General features: G+C 36.1%; 1 protein-coding gene across 10 annotated transcripts in view; it reads left to right on the top strand.

Annotated features, from left to right (window-relative positions):
* Positions 1 to 469: 469 nt before the first annotated feature.
* Positions 470 to 17,960, top strand: part of Nhe3 (Na[+]/H[+] hydrogen exchanger 3) — a 23,491-nt gene continuing 6,000 nt past the window's right edge. For 2 of the 10 annotated variants that reach the window (XM_022070216.2, XM_087357000.1), the window contains exons 1-15: positions 471 to 973; positions 1,663 to 1,967; positions 3,256 to 3,332; positions 3,562 to 3,771; positions 4,470 to 4,614; positions 5,432 to 5,537; positions 6,259 to 6,461; positions 6,908 to 7,019; positions 7,354 to 7,507; positions 8,679 to 8,730; positions 10,025 to 10,054; positions 11,677 to 11,751; positions 13,544 to 13,744; positions 14,059 to 14,157; positions 16,805 to 16,893. In XM_022070216.2, the coding sequence (XP_021925908.1) occupies positions 730 to 973; positions 1,663 to 1,967; positions 3,256 to 3,332; positions 3,562 to 3,771; positions 4,470 to 4,614; positions 5,432 to 5,537; positions 6,259 to 6,461; positions 6,908 to 7,019; positions 7,354 to 7,507; positions 8,679 to 8,730; positions 10,025 to 10,054; positions 11,677 to 11,751; positions 13,544 to 13,744; positions 14,059 to 14,157; positions 16,805 to 16,858 (2,067 nt within the window). In that variant the 5' untranslated portion in view covers positions 471 to 729 and the 3' untranslated portion in view covers positions 16,859 to 16,893. The other 8 variants (XM_022070220.2, XM_087357002.1, XM_087356999.1 and 5 more) reach the window with 6 other exon arrangements.

The raw sequence follows: 17,960 nt of genomic DNA, 5'->3' as shown, positions 1-17,960 counted from the left end.
ATTTGGTTTTGGATGCTAGAAATATGTTTCAAGAGTTACTAATCTGCTGTAACGGCAGACGGGAAAGCGGGAGAGGAAAAAAAATAAATGGTGCATAGATGTATTTTGTAATTGTATTACAGCTGTTTAGAAAATGTTTATATACAGTTGTAGTAATGATATGTAACAATTGATATTCAATTTTTGCACTATATATGGCTGTCAATAGGCAAAAATTATTTTTTTCTTGAGCCTCAAGAACGTAGTCTGGAGGTTTCTGGTTCTTTCGGCCGCGATGAAGTTGTCATCGGATATGTTACACCGAGTATTCTGGCAGAAGTTTGCTGACGTTTCAGAAGTACTTGCTGCCTCTGTCATCAGGTATCACAACATCCAATGAGACAGTCAAACGTCGTGTTACCAAAGTTGCTAAGTTAGATTGGTTTTCTCGGGCATATAGGGACTCTTACATTAATTATGTTGGTATATCTGTGTTGATTATATTGGTAGGTTATCTATGCTTGGATCTAATCCAACTGCGGTTAGTCGCGTGATACATATGACCGCAAACGTAGTAGTGTCGTAGGGCCGAATGATTGGCACCACAGCAGGTGTCGTTCGTACTTAATTCTGTAAGGGTTGCCAATAAAGTTGTTCATATGTCCCCAAAATATTGAATTAATGGGGACTTTAACGAAACGTTTAGGGATATAATAAACGTTTTATGTTGGTGTACTTAGTAATGTAAACATGGCGGAAGTGGGTGTAATGCGTGTACTTTTATTATTTTCATCATTTTATATATTTATGTACTGTGCAAATTCTGCTGCAACGGATATTGAGCTCGATGCTAAAGCACAGTTTACACATCGTATAGACAGTTTAAACTTGCTTTTATACACATTTTTGCTGATACTCACAGTGTTGACAATATGGTTGTTCAAGCACCGGAGATTCAGGTTTCTTCACGAAACAGGATTAGCTGTCATCTATGGTTTGTATAAACATTTGTTATATTCAGAGCAACGTATTGTACCAGTTTTTTTGTCATTTAACATTTCTCTTGCTGATAGTTGGAGTGGCGTTGCACTTTCTGAAGCGTTGAAGCTTGCTATTTGTTCATTATTTATTACAGTTTTATTCATGGATTGTTTTACGTTTATAATTCGTGAAGAGCTCACATACAGTCGACATGGTCATATTCCACTAACCATCTTAAACTGTTTACTGATGTGTCCCTATTTGCCACATGAGTAGGAGTTGAGGGTTGATTTGGGTTTGGTAAGTTTTATGTTTAGTGCCTTTTTTGGTTTGTTGTACAATTGGTAGTGTATTATTAAATAAACCAAGATATACAAATTTACAATTTTCCACTGGCCATGCAGATCTCACAGGAATAAATAAGAACAATACAAAAGTTACAGACCAAGGTATTGCAGGTTAAGCAACACATTATAGTGTATTTTAGTCTGGAATCCTGAATGTGTAGTGGTTAGAGTTGTAAATTAAATAAATAATTATATTATGTTTCATGTTTTGTTGTGGGGAAATTTGATTTGCTAAGTTGCAACAACATGTCAGTTATAGTCACACTAGAGTACACCAGGTGCACTTGCCTCTTTCATAACCACCACCACCACCACCTGTTGATATCCCCTTGTATCTCATGTTTATTTGCTGCAGGTCTGATTGTGGGAGCATTGATTCGCTATGCAGGCAGCAAGACACCAGTACTCCACATGGCAGTCTCTCCAGAGAAAGACAGCAAATACAACCTGTCACTGCCACCAGACACACTGTGGCTTCGATTTCCCAACAGAGGTGGTAATCCACCTCTATCCAACAAGACCTATGCATATGCCTTTCGCGAGGAGATCGTGGATGTTGAGGATAATGAGATGGATCTGAAAGCAACATTTGATCCTGAGATATTCTTTAATATAATTTTGCCACCAATAATATTCCATGCTGGTTACAGCTTGAAGCGAGTGAGTATTGACTCATTTGTTCACCATACAATATTGCCTGCTCTAAATTATCTAGCTACAGATCTGTACGGTTCTGATGACTGTTAATAATGAATTCTTTGAAAATGTAGCAGAGTTTAGTATCTTGGAATGTTAACAGTGGATCATAGTGTTATTCATTATACAGATTATACAAATTAACTTCAGGAAGGTCTTGCTGCCATTCAGTACAGAAGAGTTTTCTACTTGTGTCTTTATAAAACCCTGAAAGTTATTCTATGCCAAATCAACACAGCCATTCCATTTCCATTCAGTCCATATTTATTGAAGTCTAGGTCACTTTTAAGGCAACTTTTGTTTTATCTTCATTAGATTTAGATAGGGGTTCAGTGAATGCTTATACCTTATCATACAGTGAACATTTTGCGCCAGCCATTTTTGAGGACATTGCCAATAATCAGATCCATTGAACATTGTCAAATGCAAAATGTTGTTTAATGTAGAGTTCCATATATTTCTTGATACGCTGATAACATGTTAACCTAGTTAGAGTAAGGAAATGGAGTTATCAGTATATGTAACCATCCATAAAAGAAAGAGGTCATTTGGAAACTTTCTCCACAAAATATGAAGATAGCAGCATAACGGGCTCTGTAGTGCATTACATTTTAATGTGCATCAAAGTAAGTGATTTTGCCATAACAAGCATTAAACCACTTGGAATTTGCATGGTGCATTTGAGAACTGTGAAGAGATTTTAATACTGCTTGCACTAATATTAGATTAGTATCTGACTTGTTACCATACAAATTTTGGATGTCATGTTGCTGTGTTTCTTTGATTAAAGCAATTATATGTAATATTTTGTGTGCTTGCAATTTTAATATTTTTCCCATAAATAAATTCTGTAATAAGGTTGGAAAAATTTACATATATTTCACTGTAACTTGATAGTCTATATTGAGTAGTGGCTACTTAGTTTTTATAAAATTTATAACCCTAATTGAATGAGGAGAGGCACACAGCTCACTAATTGTGTTCTGAGAGATATAATGTGGTAAAAGTATTGTTATGTCAGAATGTAACTGTAATTGTTTTTCCTCTTCCCCTCCCCCCCACCTTCTTTATGTTGCTCCTACCCTTGCTGTTGGCTTTCCTGTACTTGGAACTTTAAAAACTGTATCAGTAAGTAGAATGTCCTGTAACTTATCATCATTCTCATTTCTCCAGTTCCAGTTTGAAGTGTCCTATTATTAATCGTGATGGTTAATCATGGATTTGTAAACTTGTTTTTTCTTTCTTTCTTCAGAAGTACTTCTTCCGCAATCTCGGAGCTATCCTGACTTTTGCCCTGATTGGTACGACCATTTCATCATTTGTTGTGGGGTAAGAGTTTTGTTGAAAAAATGATTGTAGATTTTGCCTCCAGTTAGAATAAGTTTTAAAAGCTGTTGTGTGGCAAATTCGTATCTGGGTCTGAATGTTTTAGTATGATCTTAATTACAGTGACCATATGGCTATTTATAAGGTATGAAATATTCTTTTATGCTGGTCCAGTCTGAGGCTCTGATTTCTGTCTCCACCATGTTACATAAATGACTTATTTTGTCTGCAGAGCCCTGATGTATGGATTTACCTATCTGATGCCAAACCTCAAGGGCAGCTTCACTTTCTTGGACACCTTATACTTTGGTGCCCTGATTTCTTCTACAGATCCTCTTACAATCTTGGCAATTTTTAATGACCTGCATGTGGATGTGAACTTATATGCCCTAGTGTTTGGAGAAAGTGTCCTGAATGATGCAGTGGCTATCGTGCTTAGTGGGTGAGCTTGTACAGATTGATAGATTTTTAAAAGAAATACTTATTATTGATCCATATACCTCTCTTCTAGAAGGTGCCTGACATAGGATTTAACACATTTATTGACAGGTGTTTAAATGTGTGATCCAAGCAGTCTTATACTAAGACTAATGTGAGTTCTCTGAATGGAAATAATGGGAAACTTTGATGACAAAGTTAAGACATTTTAAGCTCTTATTGGCACAGAGTGAGGAGGCGGTAGAAGCAGATGTGTTAACCTAAAGCAGGATACGGTAGTGATTATAACTTTATTACAGCTGCTAAATGTTGCATCACAGTAGTCAGATAGTAGGGTGAGATAGTCATTTAATTATTATCTTCAGTGACCTTTTTTTTATCAGTGGCATTATGTAAAGTGGTAAGTTTGTACAATAAGAGTTAGCATTGAGGTAGACCGCATAATCTAGCCAGCTGTGGAAGAAATTTAATATTAAGGAATTTGAACACTAAATAAGTTGTCTGAGACTTTAATTTCTTTTTCATGAGGCTCGTTATCTGTAGTTAACTTATAGATTTTGTTATATTACTGAAAATTGTCTAGCCAGTGCTGATACACAGGTGCTCAGCTAAATGTATCTTAGTGTAAATGTCTTAATGTGTGTAATTACTGTCTAATACAATATACTTACATATAATTAATATATGTTTCAATGTTTCCAGATCAATACAGAACTATGGAGAACGTTACCAGTCAGGAACAGGTGGTTTTGAGACACAGGCCTTCTTCAGGGCACTGGGTGACTTCTTTGGTATCTTCACCCTCTCTCTTCTAATTGGAGCACTTATGGGCTGCATCACTGCTATCATATCCTTTAACAACAGTATATAAGGGCTTGCTTTTTGTATTTTATATTGTATTGTTCTTAGTGGATGTTATGTGTGCATGTTTTTCTTGGCTGCATTTTCATCATTTATATTCTTAACCACTCCCTTGACATGGATTGCTGTTTTCATTTATGTGATTTAAATACAATGAATGTTAGAATAGTGGTCTGAAGTTTTATTTACAAATTGTGTGCATTTGCGTATGTTACTGCTGTTATGGCAGTCCCTTTATATTGTGTGGTGGGATATTTTGAGCTGCATTGATGCATAGTCATCACAAGTTAAATGCAAAGCCAGTGCTCAGTCATGTTTTAAAACTGGGCTAATTGCCATTACCCTGAGATGGCAGATTTTCTGTTATATGAAGAACATGTGTGCTTTATAAAAATGACATTAGTCTTTTGCTTTGAATGAAAATCATTTTCTAAGAATCATTTTACTACATAAACACAGAAAGGCTAATTTTTTATTTTTGTTTTTTGGAGTGCACTGGACCGCTTACTTTCATGATGAGTAAAGACAGTGCATTAGGAGAGAATACTGCTACTTGTAGCAAGTAGGGCATTGATAATCTGAAAAAGGGCGTTATTATTATTGTTGTTAATAGTGTTGGTGTTCTCGTTATTCATTTCCCATTAAAATAGGAATGGCTGATGGGCATGATTATAATGATGGAATATGAGTGGAGGTACATAATGACTTTCTGACCATTGCTAAGCACAGTGTGTTTGATATAAGTTTTAGAATGGTTATTGTGTTTACTGAAACATGGATTTGTATCCTTAACAATCCAGCACTTAACCAAGTTTACGCATGTGCGTGACTTCCCACTACTAGAATCAGCACTGTTTGTGCTCATGTCATACAGCACATTTCTCATAGCTGAGGCTTCGGAACTCACAGGTAGGTGCACTATTTAGTATGGTTTTTGTCTTTATTAAGTTTGAGAAATAAGTACATTGTTGCACCAAACCTTGTGGTCAATTAACTTACACTCCTGATGCATATTCAGGAGGTCCCTGGTCCAAATCTCAGCCATTCTGACTGAGGTTTTTCATGGTCTTCCTCAGTCCTTCCATGTGAATACTGGGATAATACCTTAAATTCAGCCATTCACATTCCTTCTAATTCATTATATACTGTCATCTTCTCATATGCTGTATAGTCTAAGCTACTGAAAAAGTGTTGTAAAATAAACAGTAAATAACTACATTATGGCCATCACTTCATCTTGAATGTGGAGACTGAAACATTTCTGGGAAAAACCTCTGAACTGACCTTCTGTGTAAGCCCCAAGAAAGATAAGTTTTTTGCATATTCTCTGATTTAAATCTTATTGTCTTGTACAATCATGGGACTACATATTTTGTGAACCTTGCAGGCAAATGTATTAGAAATATTGAAATTGGTTACATTCCCAACCCTTCCAATCAGCAACTATTATATCATTGTCTTAAGTTTATGGTACATAACATTGGTAGGTAATACAGCATTGTGTAAGCCATTTAACAGCAATGGGAAGATGGAACAGCTTTATGATCTCTTGGCACTTGTTTGTATGATGCTTATTTCTTTTCTTAGAAAGTACAGTGAAGTACACCAAGTTTTATATTTCTCTTTACAGGTGTAGTGGCAGTATTGTTTTGTGGGATTTGCCAGGCTCACTACACTTACAACAATCTGTCACCAGACTCTAGGTCGCGGACCAAGAAACTTTTTGAGCTACTCAATTTCTTAGCAGAGAACTTCATTTTCTCATACATTGGAGTGTCTATGTTCACATTTCCTAAACATCATTTTGATCCTGGTTTTATCCTTGCTGGATTTGTATCCTTCAGTAGCACATCAAAAAATATATTTAGTAGATACAATATTAAATAATGTTGGAAAAGAGTACTTTAGAGTGTGGTTTTCTGTGATACCAGATTTCATACTATGTTGGCTATCTTGGTAGTTTTACTTCAAGTTTAGAATATTCATGATATTCATGGTAGAATTTTCAGTTGTGTGGTACACTACTATGTTTTTTTAAGTGGATTGATTTGTTAAACCTGGTACAAGTGAAGGCTAGACAGAGACACATGACTTTTATGTGAAAATATAATTTTTATGCAGTTCAGTAATCAGAGTTTCAAGAAGTAAATGTTGCCACCACTGGGATGTAAGAGCAAAACCAGTAGTAGGGTTTTCATCATGTGACTCAGTTCACAAAGTGGACTTGAAAGTGAAATTTAGTAACACTGTTTGCTGTGTGTTTCCTTAACAGTTGACAGTTTTGTGCCATGCTGGGGCGTGCAGTTAACATCTATCCACTGTCATTTATTTTGAATTTAGGACGCAAGCCAAAGATACCACTGAATTTTCAGCACATGCTGTTCTTTGCAGGTACACTTTGCTCTATACAAAATCAAATTTTAAAAATGAATTTTCATCCATTTTGCTGTCATAATTTTAGCACTAACATTTCTTGTCAGTATCAGCCACTGCATCATGAATGAATAAATAGTGAGGCATTTCACAGTTTTTTCTTCACTTAATACTTTGTAATTTGTTCTTTGTGTATGTCAAGACTGAGGATGTGCAAGAAGTTTTGTCTTTTGATTTCTGTTCTTTTGCTAAAGGATCCTTCTCTCATTTAACTTCTAGTTGATCAACTCTGTATAATAAGAGTAAGTATAGAATTCTGTGACTTTGATGATTTGAGATTTCTGTCTCGTAGGTTTGCGTGGTGCCATGTCATTTGCTCTGGCTATTCGGAACACTGTGTCAGATGCAAGACAGGCGATGTTAACAACTACGTCACTGATTGTCATTGTGACTGTGATAGTGCAGGGAGGGGCCACAATGCAGCTTCTCACTTGGTTCAAAATACCGTAAGCACAAATAAAAGTGTCTCCATAAACCCATCACCAAAATTGTGGGCCATTAACCCCTTTCACCAAACCAACTACCATTGTGTGTGTTAGATTGGTTGGGCTGTTTTGTTATATTGAATAAGATTTACTCTGTACAAGATAAGCATGAAGTGTTTGCAAAGGCATTTTGCATGTTTATTCTCTGTGTATATTTTTCACTGAACTTTCTGCAGTAAAAAAGCAGCAATTGTTTTGGATTGTGGCACACCTACCACAACTTTTCCTAGCAACTCAGGCAAAAAACTAGCACTTGAAATGTTAATTTTAATCCTATAATGAATAGGGTTTTCTGTCATGCCTGGTATTTTTTCTTTTGTTGCATTTTAAACAGTTTCAACAAGCATGAATTTTTGCCCATACTGCATTGCTTTAATTAATCACAATCCATATATTGTGCAAAAGTTTTTTCTTTCTTTGTTAATTAATAGTGTGATGTTACACTGTTGAGAGGAAAACATGATTATGAGGTGTATAAGAATATTGCGAAACTTTGTGTCAGGATAGGAAATATTAAGTCTTATAGTTCATAAGTCTTTATTATTTTGTTATGGAAATTATTTATTTAAAAGTAATGTGGTGTTATATTATAAGTTGTTGTTGTTTATTGGCTCTACAACCCGATTGTGGGTTTTTGCTGCCTCCCTTTTCGAAGGTTTCTTGGTCTTCAAGTGTGCATTTGTGATTAGTGAGTAACCAGCCCATTAACTCTGCAAAACTTCTACTCAATCCTGATTTGACTCCCAGAGCTATCTAGCAGTTAATCAGGAGGCTTCAGTGAGAAATGGCCGCTGAATTTTGCTTATGAAACATCTTGTATCATGCTCATAAGGTTCTTTTACATGCCATAAATCTATGCCGGCTTTACTTCTCCTCCGAAGGAAGCTGTGCTATGGATTTTTATCACCCTTATAAATCCACCGACCTCAGCCGGGATTGAACCCTCAAACCTTGGGTTCAGTGGCGAGCACATGAACCACTAGTCCACCGAGAGCGATGGTGTATTATAAGTAACATGGTGAATTACCATAATGTATGAATTTCCCATGTACATTGGATATTTGTGATTGAATGTTGGAACATGTTCAGTAGTGCAGTGTGAGAAAGGTGTTGATGCATGTTGTTTTTGCAGGGTTGGAGTGGATGAGGAGGTGGAGATGCTGCCATACACTGGAGTGAGGAGTGTGAGTATTGTACTGAGAATGGGAAAGGAATAGGCTAATGTATCAGCAAGGTTGTTGTTTTTAATTGTCTGTGATGGCATGATGAGCGAGCATATTAGTCAGATTGTATAATTTTGTAAACAAAATTGGAACTATGTCAGACTTATGCATTTGGAAACAACAGGAATAGACAAAAATGAGATTCATGAAGAAATTATAAGCGTAATGAATTTGAGAAACACTTCTTATTAAAATCAGAAACTGTTATCTCATTTACTATCCAAAGTGCCAAATATCAAGATGTATAAAACTTTTTTTTTTTCCCCTGTATGTTTGAGAAATGTGGTCTCTTACTTGAATGGAAGAATGTAAATGACAAGTCATGGAAGACAGAGTGATAAAGAAAATATTTCTTATTAGATCACACAGGAAAGTCACAGTATTAGTATGGGTTCTATTGTCTGTTGTCCAAAGATTGAAATATACAAAACTATAATTTTGCTTGTTGATTTATATGGGTGTGAAATTTCATCTTTTGCTGTAAGGAAACAGCATATATATACTGGTGTTGATGGTATCTGAGAACAGAGTGCTGAAGGGAACATTTGAACCCTGGTGAAGTGAAATAATAAAGGATTAAATCAAATGCATGTATGTCTGGTAGGACAGTACGTCGTTCATAATGTTTATGGAGTGGGTATAAACATAGACATGGCATCAGGTGTGATTACTGATTAACTGGTTTGCAGTAAACTGACAGTTGTAATAAAGGAGTTGTAAAATTCTGAATGCCACTGATTACTAACCCCCAATGATACTAAAATACTTATGGTGTGATACTCTATGAATAATCTATTTTTACTGATTTTCTGTCTGCCTGTCTTTCTACCATAAGGGATAGAATTATACTATTTGGATGTTTCCTGTCTGAAACTTGGTATGGTACCATTATTTCATTGGTACTTGTTTGGTATGTGTGTTCATTCTATAGTCATCATGAATGACGTATAGTTTGTTTCTGATTACTTTGTTTTACAGACGCTAATTATCTATGCATGTTTCAGATAATTGTTCGTGTTACATTAATATTTCAAGCCAGATTATCTTCTGATTAATTTGTATTTTCATAGCTTTTAAACAGTCTAACTAATGAAACATCTAATATCTGTCTGTAGAGGTTGGTATCAGCCTTTCAGTATAATTGCATTCTCAATACAATAGATTGTATAATATAGAGATGTAGTGTCAGCTTGATACTCCAAGTCTCATGGCAGTATTTTTTCTTTCTTTTTGGATGTGACTCGTCACTACGTAGGTTTACAATTCGATGGGGACGACAGATGTGGTAGGTATTGCTTCCTAATATTGTTTGTTTTTTCTGTGAATTTGTTGAGGGATAAACATATTTTTTGGTGTGGAAATGGTGGAGGTGGTATACCTGGTGGAACTAATGTCATATGTCTTGACATAGCTTATTATCAGAGGCTAATTACCTACTGTTGGTTCCTGACTTGACTTTATTGCAATATTTTGCCTGAATGTTATCCATTGTCTGTTGTTTAAACATTTAGAATTTATTTTTTAAAATTAGCTTTATCTGACAGGCCATATTGAGTATAACCCTCTCACCTGAAGATGGAGACAGAGCCAGCCTTTGAAACCCATTGGATTTTAGAATTTTTAAACAATAGACAGTGGATAAGGTCAAGGAAGATTATAATAATACCAGTACATTGTTATAAGAAGACTCTAGAATAAATCCGAACTTAACTGCTTCATTCAGATGGAATATGTTTTCAGGAATGTTTTTAAGCCTTTTTGATTAATTGGTTGATTACAGGGTTTGTATAGCACAAATGTGATGGGAAGATGATCATGAGTTGTGAGTAGGTTAAGGATTAGGAAGGAAGTGGTTGTGGCCTATTTTAAGCAGTCAACCATTCACATTCATCAGTGTATGTGTATAGCACACCATTCAACTGATGCACTACCATTAGGATAATGATTGGTAACATTGATTACTTCACAACTCCTTTGTTACAATTATCAGTTCATAGCAAATTTGTTGCTCCTGCTGCCTTATCCATGTTACATCCAGTATTAAATATGCTGCTTCGTATCAATTGACATTGGGTTCGATTTCTGGCTTGAAGGGTGATTATCCTGGCAGTGTGATTGTCCTCAGTACTTCTGGGAAATCTTGAGATACTGCCTTAAAATAGGACAGAAGGACTACCACATCCTTCCCAATTCATCATTTGTCCCATTTAGTGTGCCATTATGTGGACTTGGAAATGAATAAGAAAGATTTGTAGTGGGTTGTGAGCAATATATTTCATGGTTTCATTTTCAATCCACATAAATGCACCAGTTTTATCCTTCCACCATCTGTGCCTCAAATGATTGTTGCTGTTTTATGCTTCATCATTATAATGTGTGTTTGTTTTGTAAATTGGATATGAATATTACTGCAGACATATAAAAATATATCAGCAACATATTAAGAGTTTCTTTGATATTTGCAGTCTCAAATTTTGAAAATTGTTTAGTAGAAGTACATAAACATGTTGGGTAAGATACTGCAGGTACTCATTAATACTTTCTTTACTGAAGAAGTACAGTCATCTATTCAGTGGTGTGTATTTATTTTCTGGGAAATTGTTTGGAGTTCTTTCCTGAAGTCAGATATTTAGGTGGAATGTGATTTTGCAAATCTCAGTTCGATAGGCACTCCCCTTTGAGGTTCAGTTGTATGAGTATATGAAACTTCACCATTAAAAATTTAAATTTATTTTGTCAGCATTTGAATTTTGGAAAGTCCAGTTTGATATCAAGTGGAACATAATTTTCCAGATGTTGGACTGAGTCTGACGTGTTACCTGTATCGGTCAAATATATGATGTGCTTTCATTCTTACCTGGTTTTTTGGTTTTTCTGGTGTTGTGGTCACATGTGATGGTATTACAGGCGGGTCCATCAGTGGAGCAGATTTGTGGTGATGGAGAAGCAAGTCAGAGGGACAAGCAGAGTCCCATGCTTGGGGTGAGACATTCATGCATGTATAGAATTGAATTTTCCTTTGAACTGGATGTTTTGCATTGTGCTCTTTCCTTGGGAGTAAAGTGGCCAGGGCATGAAGCTGTTATGCATGTATAGAACTGCATTTTCCTTTGAACTGTTTGTTTTGCATTGTGCTCTTTCCTTGGGAGTAAAGTGGACAGGACATAAAGTTGACACACTTGCCTCCATATAGTGCTGAGTTCAAGCATACATGGCACTATATCTCCACTCTACCATATGTCCGCATGGCATGGTTTTTTATTAAGCACAGAGAGAGCATTACTTACCAGTCCTTTCAGACAAATCCTTGGTTAAACTGTAGTCTGATCTTGAATTGTAGCACAGGAATCGTTTGTGGTAGGAAGCATTAGTGATTGTCTATTTGATAATTCTGATAGGGTCAGTATTTAATAGGATAAGACAGTTTTTAGATAATGTTTTCATATGTAGCATATTTTCTATATTTCTATCCTCTGTAGCTCTGAATCAATTGATGGATTCTACTCGAGCTTAGTGTGAGCATCTTGCCACTAGAGACCATAATTTCCTGTCATCAGCATTACTAGCTGGTGGCCATCTAAATTGCTGAAGTGGAAGTGTGTAATAGTATATCGTAGGAAAGTATGTAATTTCCAAAAAGGTACTTTTTATAAGAACATAATATAATGTGGTGGCTGCATGAAATTTGTATTTAACTTTCCACTTGAAGGTAGTAAATTGTGACATTAGAATTGGGCATGCAACATTTTGTATGAAGATAAATTTTAAACATACCTGAAAATTGTTCATGTTAACAATTAGCAAACATGGTGGTATTGTGAAAGGTTTAGATATCTGATATGAGATTTGAAGTTTTTGTGACAAGGAAGATATGTTGATCTAGGTTGTAATGCTGTGTGGGCAGTATTTTTCGCCAAAATGTTGGTACCTTCTTAGAAGTCTGCTCAGCATTACATCTCAGAAGACCCCCTTCAGCATGTATCTGACATATTTTTAACACATTGGGAATCTGTACTAGCATAGATTTATGCACACACTCTCATTAAGTTGTGTAATTATTAGTTTAGTTTGTATGTCTTGTTAGCCTTTCTATATACATTTGAAGGAAAGTAGGTATCTTCAGATCTTCCCAGAACTTTTTGTTTACATAATTTAATGAAAGTAGAATGTTTTATTTTAGGCAATCAATTTTGCAGATTCAAAGTAGTGTATTATTAAATTCTTGGACTTGCATATTAGCATAGATTCAAGTTGTAACTGGTTACAAATCCAGGCATTTTAAGTAGTAGCTTGAATATTTATTGTATATAATTGTTACAGCATGGTTATGTATATAATGGTTAAGTAAACCAAGAAAGAATGTATTGCACAGTATCTGAATTATTCCCATATTTGAACCTGTATTTGTTTTGAAACATTAGGGACTTACTAGGCACAAGAAAGTAATTTCAAAACTGAGTAAGGTTACCTGTAGTTAATACTATGTAAAACATCTGAAGGATATGTTGTGGCATGCTGATCTAAAGTCAAGATTTTCATTGTGATATTTCAGGTTCTCATGGCATTGAGTATGAAGGTTACTGTCATCTGGGAATGTTTGTACCATGTACTCTGGTGGAAGTTTACCAACATTTCAGAATTACATATGATCACCATTATCAGGATAATCATTGATGATAGAGGCAGTAAACACTTCTAAAATGTTGGCAAACTTCTACCATACTACACAGCACAACATTACAGAAGTCACCTTTGGAATTTTCTCTCTTTGTAGGAAATTGCAGATCAGACACGAGAAGGCAGTGCTGGAAGCAAGTTGAATGACAAAGCATGGCTGGCTCGCATATGGGGTGACTTTGATGTAAAGTACATGAAGCCTTTCCTGACCCATGCTCGGCCCACTCTGCTAGAAACACTCCCAGTGTGCTGCAACCCTGTAGCTAGGATCTTGACTACAACAGAACAGATGACACAGGTACTGAATGCCATCCACACTTCTTTTGTTGTTCTCTGTACTTGTTGCATAAATTGAATGCATTATGGGTGATCATGTCCACCAATATGCATGTTTCATTCCTGAAACCGATTTGCCAGATTGTGATGAAAGTGTGTTGGAGATTTACAAGTCTGCACTAAAAGTTGTAGGGTGCATTTAATTTTGTTTGTATTTATTCACTATAATTTACAGGCTACCATACAAGCTCCATGTTAGATATGAATAGTGAAGACATGCTCTGATTTCTTTACTGAACAATAAAGAATGGTTTAGTACTGTTCTGTTTATTGTAGGAGAATCTGTCCCGATCTCGGGTAGACTCAGATTCTGACCTCTGTATTGATGAAAATGAGCTCAGCTATGGAAATCAGCAGAGAACAAGTGCCCAGAGGGTGAGTACAGAGTACATTAAACATTGTGAATGTGTTCTTGGGAACAAAAGTGCAAACTAAATTAGCATTATGCAAGTTAATTTTCATGTAGTACTTTCAGAATTTTGTTCATCATTTTTATTAAAGTTACTTACAAAATATTTGTTCTTCACGAGATATACATATGTTATGATGGGCCTGGTTATGGCTGATTTACCAAGGAATTGCCCTCCTTGAAGAAGACACCATGAGTTGGTTGACTTGATTGAAGTTATTCTCAAGAAGTAGGATTTGAGGTTCTCATGGCAGTGAATAGAAAGATGGATGTCTAGAGTAGTGGCGTTGAATGGTTTGATATAAGTTTGCTTGTGTTTGAAAGATCCTTGCTGTCTCCATTATTAAGGTGATGAGTCATTGCTACTTGATGCTACAATCCAGACAACAGCTATCTTTTTGTTCTTGAGAGGCATTTCTTTGTATTGGGTGTCAAAGAGTGTTTTAATGAATTAAGATTATACAGCGAAGAATTAGATGGAGTATTACTGTGATGTATTTTTGGCTTACCAAGCCACCTCCAGATGGCCAGATACTTTATATATTATATTGTGAGATTTCAGGTCCTCTTAGCTGCAAGTATGAAGATGAAAGCCTTCTGACGAGACGACATGGCTCAATATCCAGAAGGCTGCCATCTTCATACTTACTATATTAATGGTGCAGTGAATATTGTTGCTTATACAGCAGTATGGGGGGAAGAACCAGAAGGGTGAGAATAAGAAGCAAAAACTTAGAATTTATAGATAAGTACCTTAGAAGCAAAATTAACAAATAATAGAATAAGGAGGTATGAATATGAAGATTTCTGTCTTCTGGGTTGTTGCGCTGTGTAATCTGGTCGATGTTAACCAACGTTTCAGAGGTCATACTGGCTCCGCCATCACAGCGATCGCCCTGATGACGGAGGCAGTATGACTTCTGAAATGTTGGTTGACATCGACCAGACTACACAGCGCAACAACCCAGAAGACAGAAATCTTCATACTCACTGCTGTGAGAACCTCAAATCTTACAGGTATGAATATATTTTAAAAATGAATGAAGAGAGAATCTCAAAGAAGAGCATGAAAATAAAAGGAAGACACCCAAGAGGGACGCTGAGGTCACAGTGGGAACAGCACATTAGAATTCAATTCCACTGCATGGGTCAGTTTTACTGTTACAAAATCTTTCAAAAACTAAAAATACAGTAGTGGAAAAATGCTAATAAGAGTTTGATGTTCATGTTAAACCTTATGTTGATGTGCTTTATCAAAGGCACCGTGAGAATCTGCAGACAACAAGATTAAATATTTTTGTTGAAGGCAGCTTCACCATTGATGTGTACTCCATATATTCTGACCAGTGGTTCCTAATCTTTTTAATTCACATGCATGGTGTACCTTATAGTATTAGACAAAAGTAAATGTTCTTGATTTGCTTACTTTCTATAGTGGTGTACTTTTTCTTTGGTGTCTGTAGGCGATATAGTAATTCATACTCACTTTTCTATCCTTCAACTTTGGTAGTGCCTTGATTCATAGAAATTTGTTACTAGACCATCACATTTATACAGTTTCAGTAAAGAGAATCAAATTCAGTCCATAGCACATAAATGATCTTCTCACTTGATACTAAAATAGGCAAGAATTTGACATTTGTATTAAAATTCCCATGTTACTATTGCATTTTCATGGCTAACTCTGTTGTATTTATTTCTTAACTGGAAAATCCAAACAGTGTACATCTCAGAAGACTAGTTTCACCAAACAAAGATAGCAAAATGTTATGAATGTTCAAAAACAAAACAAATGTAAATGCATGTATACCTCGGGTGATGTCGCATTAAGAAATATGTATACATGATTACTCATCAAAGGATTAGTGGGTAATGGGGCGTGATGAATGTATGGGCAGTCATTGTTTGAAGTATATTGTGCAGCTTTATTAAAGATCTGTTCATTGATGAAGATGAATATTTTTTCTCAGATTTGGTGGTGGTGTGGTGCTGGAGTTGTCATTGATGGTCTTCTGGGTTGTGTCTCCATATGGTCTTGTAGGTGGTTACCAACATTTCAGAGGAGCATATCATCCCCATCTTCACTCTTTAGATAGAGGCAGTATGTTTCTCAGAGATGGTAACTACCTTCAAGACTACATGGTGACATAACACAGATGACTTCCATTGCCATGAATATTTTAAGGGTTTTAAATTACGGTATACTATTAACGCAAACTTAAATACCGTATTGTCTTCGGCATGAACATAAACACAAATATTAAAGGAGCTGTGACTATATAGGACTCTGTAGATAATTGCTAATCCTGGTTGGGTGAATACAGGGAGTAATAGTTGATGCCATAACACATTGGCACGTTTGCATGTGGATTGCCCATTCCCCAGGCTTACATCAGAGAGTCACACTAGTGTGAACATGAATTCGATCATTTAAATGCCTGGTAGCTCATCAGTGAACCAATCTACTGCAAATATGACTAAGTGCCTGGCATGATTGTTAATGGACTGTGTAGGAAAGAAAGGATATGATGAAATTATGTGATACCTGTGAAGGCCCTTGCTGGAGTGGATTATGATTCTTTGCAACTTTCTTGTTGCATGTGAACATGGCAGGAGGATGCAGACATTCGCAGTCAGCTAAGTGTCGAAGCCCACAATTTCATGTAGGACTGTTTATTTGTTGCTTGGAGCATTCTACTTGGGTATGTGTTACAGTTGTTACTATGATGTGGTTTCTTAATGTGTAGGTGCAGATGTTGCATGACTGTATGCAGTGGACATTCTTTTGTTTATTAGGACAGGTTTCCCATACCCCCGTGACACTGAACCAACTCAGTGGTGTACATTCCTGTTTTTGTGGCCAAGGGGCCAGTGATGATCTTGGAAAAGCTTTGCTGACCCCTGACCACTGAAACAAGGAGGGTCAGGAGAATGCAGATAGCAATAAATGTGTTGGGGACAATATGTGTTAGCTTACATTTTCATACAAAGTTTAGCGCATCTTGTGGTGATGGACCTTGTCTTTCTTTATTCATTCTCTTTTTTGCCATCCCTCCAGTTTTTCTGTGCTAGGTGACACCTAGTTTGTCTATCAGTAAAACCAGTCATGCATGTTTGTACTTATTTGAGTTCTCATAGGTTAGGAACCACTGCTCCATATTAAAATATTTTGATGAGTAAGATAAGACATGCATCTTTGATTCCCATATTGTATGCTCAGTTGAATGGCAGCTGTCATAATTTCCAGTGAATGTATTAAACTTATCTTTTTATAAGCCACGTATTTTCCGTTGCATGTGTGTTAATATAAAGTTAAATCCTTTAAAATATATTGAAGTTCAAGTACTTTTGAATGACAACAACAAATCCTGATGAAACTGGTAATGAAATTAAGTGTGGATTATATTCATACATAATATTGGTTGGAAAACCTGAAGGGAAATACCACTTACAAGATGTAGCCATAGAGAGAAGTAGTGAAGGTGACTGGGTTTAGAAGTTCAAGATAGAATGCAATGATGTGTTCTTGTGAACATGCTGCTAGACCTTCAGGTTCCATAAAAGAAGGACATTTCTTGACCAGCTGAAGAAACAAAACTTTAGATGGATTATACTGTGTTAGGAGTATCTTTCTTCCATGCTCAGTGTTCCTTTAATGATCGGCCTAGCTGCCTGGGGCTGTGTTGAGCCAGTGACGCTTTTAAGTGGTAGGTTTACTCTGTCATTAAACATGGACCATTTCATCCTCTTCCTGATTTTCCTCCACCCC

Source organism: Zootermopsis nevadensis, unplaced genomic scaffold (genome assembly GCF_977971745.1).
Source record: "Zootermopsis nevadensis isolate Lab colony 2312 unplaced genomic scaffold, Znev_1.0 Znev_ptg000028l, whole genome shotgun sequence".
NCBI classification, from domain to species: Eukaryota; Metazoa; Arthropoda; class Insecta; order Blattodea; family Termopsidae; genus Zootermopsis; species Zootermopsis nevadensis.
This window is presented reverse-complemented; position numbering and strand designations above follow the sequence as displayed.